The 5,000-nt window shown below is 38.6% G+C and overlaps 1 protein-coding gene across 1 annotated transcript in view; it reads right to left on the bottom strand.

Moving 5' to 3' along the window:
- The window catches only part of LOC135208165 (ATP-binding cassette sub-family C member 12-like), a 58,319-nt gene that overhangs the window by 36,056 nt on the left and 17,263 nt on the right, over positions 1 to 5,000 (bottom strand). Inside the window, exons 6-8 of the mRNA XM_064240302.1 lie at positions 2,684 to 2,836; positions 513 to 616; positions 1 to 90 (exon numbers count right to left, since the gene is read on the bottom strand). The exon at positions 1 to 90 is cut by the window's left edge and continues 58 nt beyond it. Of these exons, the coding sequence (XP_064096372.1) occupies positions 1 to 90; positions 513 to 616; positions 2,684 to 2,836 (347 nt within the window). The remainder of the gene's footprint in view (positions 91 to 512; positions 617 to 2,683; positions 2,837 to 5,000) is intronic.

Below are 5,000 nucleotides of genomic sequence, written 5' to 3'. Positions count from 1 at the left end.
GTTCAGGATCTCGCTCATGAGACTCACGCGGGCGTCCGTCTCCAAGATGGTCCTCTCGCGGATGTCTTTTTGGCATTTGGCAAGCACAACCTGAGATCATAAACGCGCCTCCATCCATCAAACATGTCCAATGATTGACAGACTGCTCGTCTTTATGGATACATTTATGGTTACATGCTTCTTCGCATGATGCCTAGAATAGTAATACTGTTAAATGACGTCGTTGTATCAGAATATGCTACTACGCAAGATGCGTAGTAGCATATTCCCTCACAATACACCAACTGAATAATAGAATACATTAACGATCTAATCAAGTGCAGCATTTCGTACATGAAAACAACGTTGAATGCTGAGACGTGCTTACAAATACTAATTCTAAACTAAGAAAAAAAAATGGGTGGAGACTCTGTATGAGCGTTTATTCTTTGTATTGTTGACATATTTAAGAGTTTTATCTCGCTCCAACTTCATGCTTTTCATGTTCATGACGTCATTGTCATTCAACTTACCATGATGATATACACGAGCACATAGACGCTGAAGCCGACCGCTGCCCAGGGACCGAAGGCGAAGACGCAGTAGCACAGACACAATAGAAAATTGACTGGAACTTCTGACGGTAGAAATGATTTACATCATTATTAAGAGAGGAACGAAATCATGACTGTATGCTTGTTACGTGATATAGCATTGCAAAAGAAATCTCGTATAAATGATGCCTTCTAGAGCCTACTCAGCTGAATCATTTTGGATGAAGACCTCTACAAACTCTCGCAAGATGCAGTTGTGGATCGAATACTGGACCTGTTTTGAAGCATATTCGTTATACTGTTGTTTCAGTTTATAAGCATGAGGGCACATTCGCACAGAACAGGGCAATATTCAACTAATTAGCTAAGCAAGCTTTCAATAACAGAATGTCCGTATGCATAAATGTAGATAAAGGTAGCAGCCACGGAAATAATTAGGTTAGTAAGTATGAATAAAAAGCAAATGCTATATAATATATATAGTATATATAATATATATATATATATAATTCTATAATATATCTTTTATAAAAAAAATTAAAAATTTAATTAAAATAATATAAAATTAATTATATTATATATTGGAAAAAAAAAAAGGTAAGAGAAGGAAGAGAAAGGAAAGGAGAAGGATTTAAAAAACGTATAAATGAATATGACGTATAGATAGTACACGAATCAAAACAATAGACAGAATGACTTTGCAAATTGGGTGAGGGCATTTGTTAAAAATTTTCTTCCTAGTCATCAATCTGGTAACGCAATCCAACTATTCATTACAACAAATATCTTACGATCAAAAAATAAATGTTTGGAAAATGATCCCAGTTAGATCCTCTCTTGTTATTTTTTGTTTTTCTTTTGTTTTAGTAGAAAAGGCAAAGAAGGAAATGACGTCACAGTATTCTGTTCGTCATTTGCTAGCAATGTGATGAAAGACCAAGTCTTCTCGAATTATCGCCTCACCTGCTGCTCATGATTTCAAAATCAGTTTGATTTTTGCTGAGTTATTATTATTCCGAATAGCGACTTTTTCCGTGCTACTTAAACAGGCTAGTAGAGTGCCTATAAAGGTCATGATCAAATACAGGGTCAAAATCTGTGTATATACTTGAAATTTACAGATAAACTATGATATCATAGTCATTAAAGTCATTAACGATTCTCTCTCTCTCTCTCTCGGTGTGTGTGTCTTGAAGCGAGCTTTCGTCTGGAGCTGCCAAACATCCTCTAGGCTGAGAAGCTGAGGTGGACTGCTTTTGGTGTAGAGAGAGAGAGAGAGAGAGAGAGAGAGAGAGAATTGTTAATGACTTTGATGACTATAATATCATAGTTTATCTGTAAAATTCAAATATATACTGATTTTGAAACTGTATTTGATTATGACCTCTATAGGCGCTCTACTAGCCTGTTTAAGTAGCACGGAAAAAGCCGCTATTCGGAAAATAGTGAAGAATCTCTACAAGTGTAACGCTGCTGAAGTAGCCATTACTTTTAATAAAGTATGCTTGAGAGAGGGTCTGCTTCCTATGTATTATTATTATTTCATTTCATTAGATGACACCTATTTACGTGGAAGAAGCCCACCCGCCACTGAACGACAGTTATGATAGGTAGGAGTCAAAGCAGTAACTTTTCGCTGACTCGGGGAGGGAGCATAGAAACTACTTTGTTGATATTCTTGTTGTTGTTGGGGAGGCGTAGGAAAGGTCTATGGAAAAGCCTAATAAGTTTTGAAAAAGGGGTTTCGCGTTGAGTTCAAGATACAGGAATGCTAGGACACGATATTTATGATTTACTTATTAGAATGAAAATGTAAAAAATAAATAACATGAATGTTAAACAGTACAGAACAATTATTATTTCTAATAAAATACAGCGAATTTATTTTTAATTTTCATTGGTGACACAATGCTCCGTTTGACTGTAGATTTCAGTGCATTTTAATTTACGTTAAGTTAGGAAGATAATGTTGACAACTTCTGTGTGAGAGGAAAATCTCGTACGCATCCTGAGTAAGATGGCGGTCGAATCAAGCCTAGTTTATGTACAGAAAAAAAGTGATTTATCTTTTGTCGAGTGATACAGCGAGAGCCATGGCGTGATTATGTAAAGGAAAGTCCTATTTTCAACTCTTGTGAAACCGAACCCACCAACTAAGAAGACGCTGGACATACAAGCCTCAAATATCCTCTCCATGTCGCTCGAGGAGAAGTTGATGAGCTGCGCTGCGAGGTCTCCTCGTGTTCTCAGCGTGAGAATTTTCTTGTATACAAGAGCTTGCAGTGCTCCACCGAGTCTTGAACCTATTAGATAATTAGAGAATATATTATACATACATATATATATATAATATATTAATATAGATAGAGATAGATAGATAAATGTACGAGCGTAAGTTCTTTCGCGTGCAAACTCATTTCTTAAAATTCTCTGTAAACGCAGACTACTTTTCATGTGCGCAAGTGCTGTAACATTAACAAGTAAGCATCGCTATCGAGTTTTCTGCAGGACGCTGTCGATGTGCTGCAGTATGAAACTCTCAGACATGACCGCGTCGCGTCACCGCAGTGCTCAGTTTCTACTCAGATGCGGTCAAGCGAAGATGCGTCGGCGGCGGCTGGACCTCTGGAGGTGCCAGATGCACGATCCATGACTAACCTTAACCTTAGATAATATATAAACTACTGAGGCTAGAGGGCTGCAATTTGATATATATGATGCTTGGAGGGTGGATGACTGACTTACCAGTTTGATGCCATGTAGCCTTGGTAGTTTTTAAGATCTGAGGGCGGACAAACAAACAGTGATCTCGATACGTAGTTTTGTTATACAGAAAACTAAAACCTATTTAGGAACTTTTCAGAAAAGCAAATAGATACTGGGCAACATCAGAGGTAAATTGTTCAGGAAAATTCCTTCAATAGTGCTCTCACCATCTTGGAATATAAACAATGAATATCAGATGGCAAAGGACGAAATCTTCTTCACTCGCACAATGCCTGGACATTGTTTGTAACAGAAAGACAGCATTCCTTTCTGTCACAAACGATGCTTTAAGTTAAGTATATCTCACTTTAACCAGACCACTGAGGAGCTGATTAACAGCTCTCCTAGGGCTGGCCCCAAGGATTAGATCATTTTACTTAACTAGGAACCAAATGGTTACATAGCAACGGGACCTACAACTAATTGTGGGGTCCGAACCACATTATATAGAGAAATGAATTTCTAATCGCCAGAACTAAATTCTTCTTATTCCACGTTGGCAGAGCAAGGAGTTGACCTCGCGACTAGGAGATCACGTAAACTACTCGTTCAGTGAGGAACTACGATGCATTAATATAAGTGGCATATAATAGTATTTATTCTCTCATCGTGCCGGTGACATGTTTCCAATTTCGAATAACAAAGACAAAAATGGAAATAATGCCAAAATAAGTCGACTCAAGACGTGGAAGAACTATTGATGGTTATCGTGAGGTGAATCGTATCGGAAACTGATTAACACATGACAAAAACTTTTGAAGTTTTATTTGCTAATAGGACCAAGTCCATAAATAACTTTGTGAATGTCTGATCAAGTTCTCTGCAACATTTCCTTTATATATATATATATATATATATATATATATATATATATATATATATATATATATATATATAAACGAGTTCTCTAGATCACAGGAATCGATAGCTCAGAGCAGAGGAAAGATTATGAACTGCACAATGTTCGCAATAAATGCTCCCAATTCTCCGTGGGGGGGGGGGGGGGGGTGTTGGTAATTGTCTTCAGTGCACTTCATATGGTGAATAGTAGGCATTGCGAAAGGTTGTTCGCAACGTGCGCGCCCCTCGGTCCCTGGCAGCACCCATTTTTACACTTTTACTTTACCTCCATTCCTGTGTCCTGTCTCCCAGCTGGCTGCTAAACCACCCCAACTCCCTCTTTTGACTGCCTTAGGCACTGGATGACCGAAAGTACCCCAGTGACTGGCTTTGTAGCATCATTTCTGTAAACTAATCAATCAAATGTTCCTCATTACCTTCACGACTTTCCCTGGGGGAGACTGGGGAGAGGGGCTGGTTTAGTGCTTTCAGTGAATCTCACGCTGGGGGCTCTAGGCATCACTTGAGGTTCTTCTTGGCAATGCCCGATCGGCTCTTATCTATACAAGAGGTTTTCTCCTTCTCCGTCATTGTCCAGCGCTTTGTCTTTTTCCAGAATTTCATATTGCTTCCCATTCCACCTTTGCAGCTTCGGAATCAGCTCAAGTTTAAATTTTCGTTTCATAGAAAGCGATCCATAAGCACCTTCTTCTAATCCGTCCGGCCTCAGACCTTAGAAATACTGAGGCTAGAGGGCTGCAAATTACTATGTTGATCATCCACCCTCCAGTCACCAAACATGCAAAAATTCAGCCCTCTAGCCTCAGTAGATTTGATTTTATTCGAGGTTAAAAATGAGCC

Source organism: Macrobrachium nipponense, chromosome 35 (genome assembly GCF_015104395.2).
Source record: "Macrobrachium nipponense isolate FS-2020 chromosome 35, ASM1510439v2, whole genome shotgun sequence".
Classification (NCBI taxonomy): domain Eukaryota; kingdom Metazoa; phylum Arthropoda; class Malacostraca; order Decapoda; family Palaemonidae; genus Macrobrachium; species Macrobrachium nipponense.
Note: the sequence above shows the minus strand (reverse complement) of the source record. Positions and strands in the feature narration are given on the sequence as shown.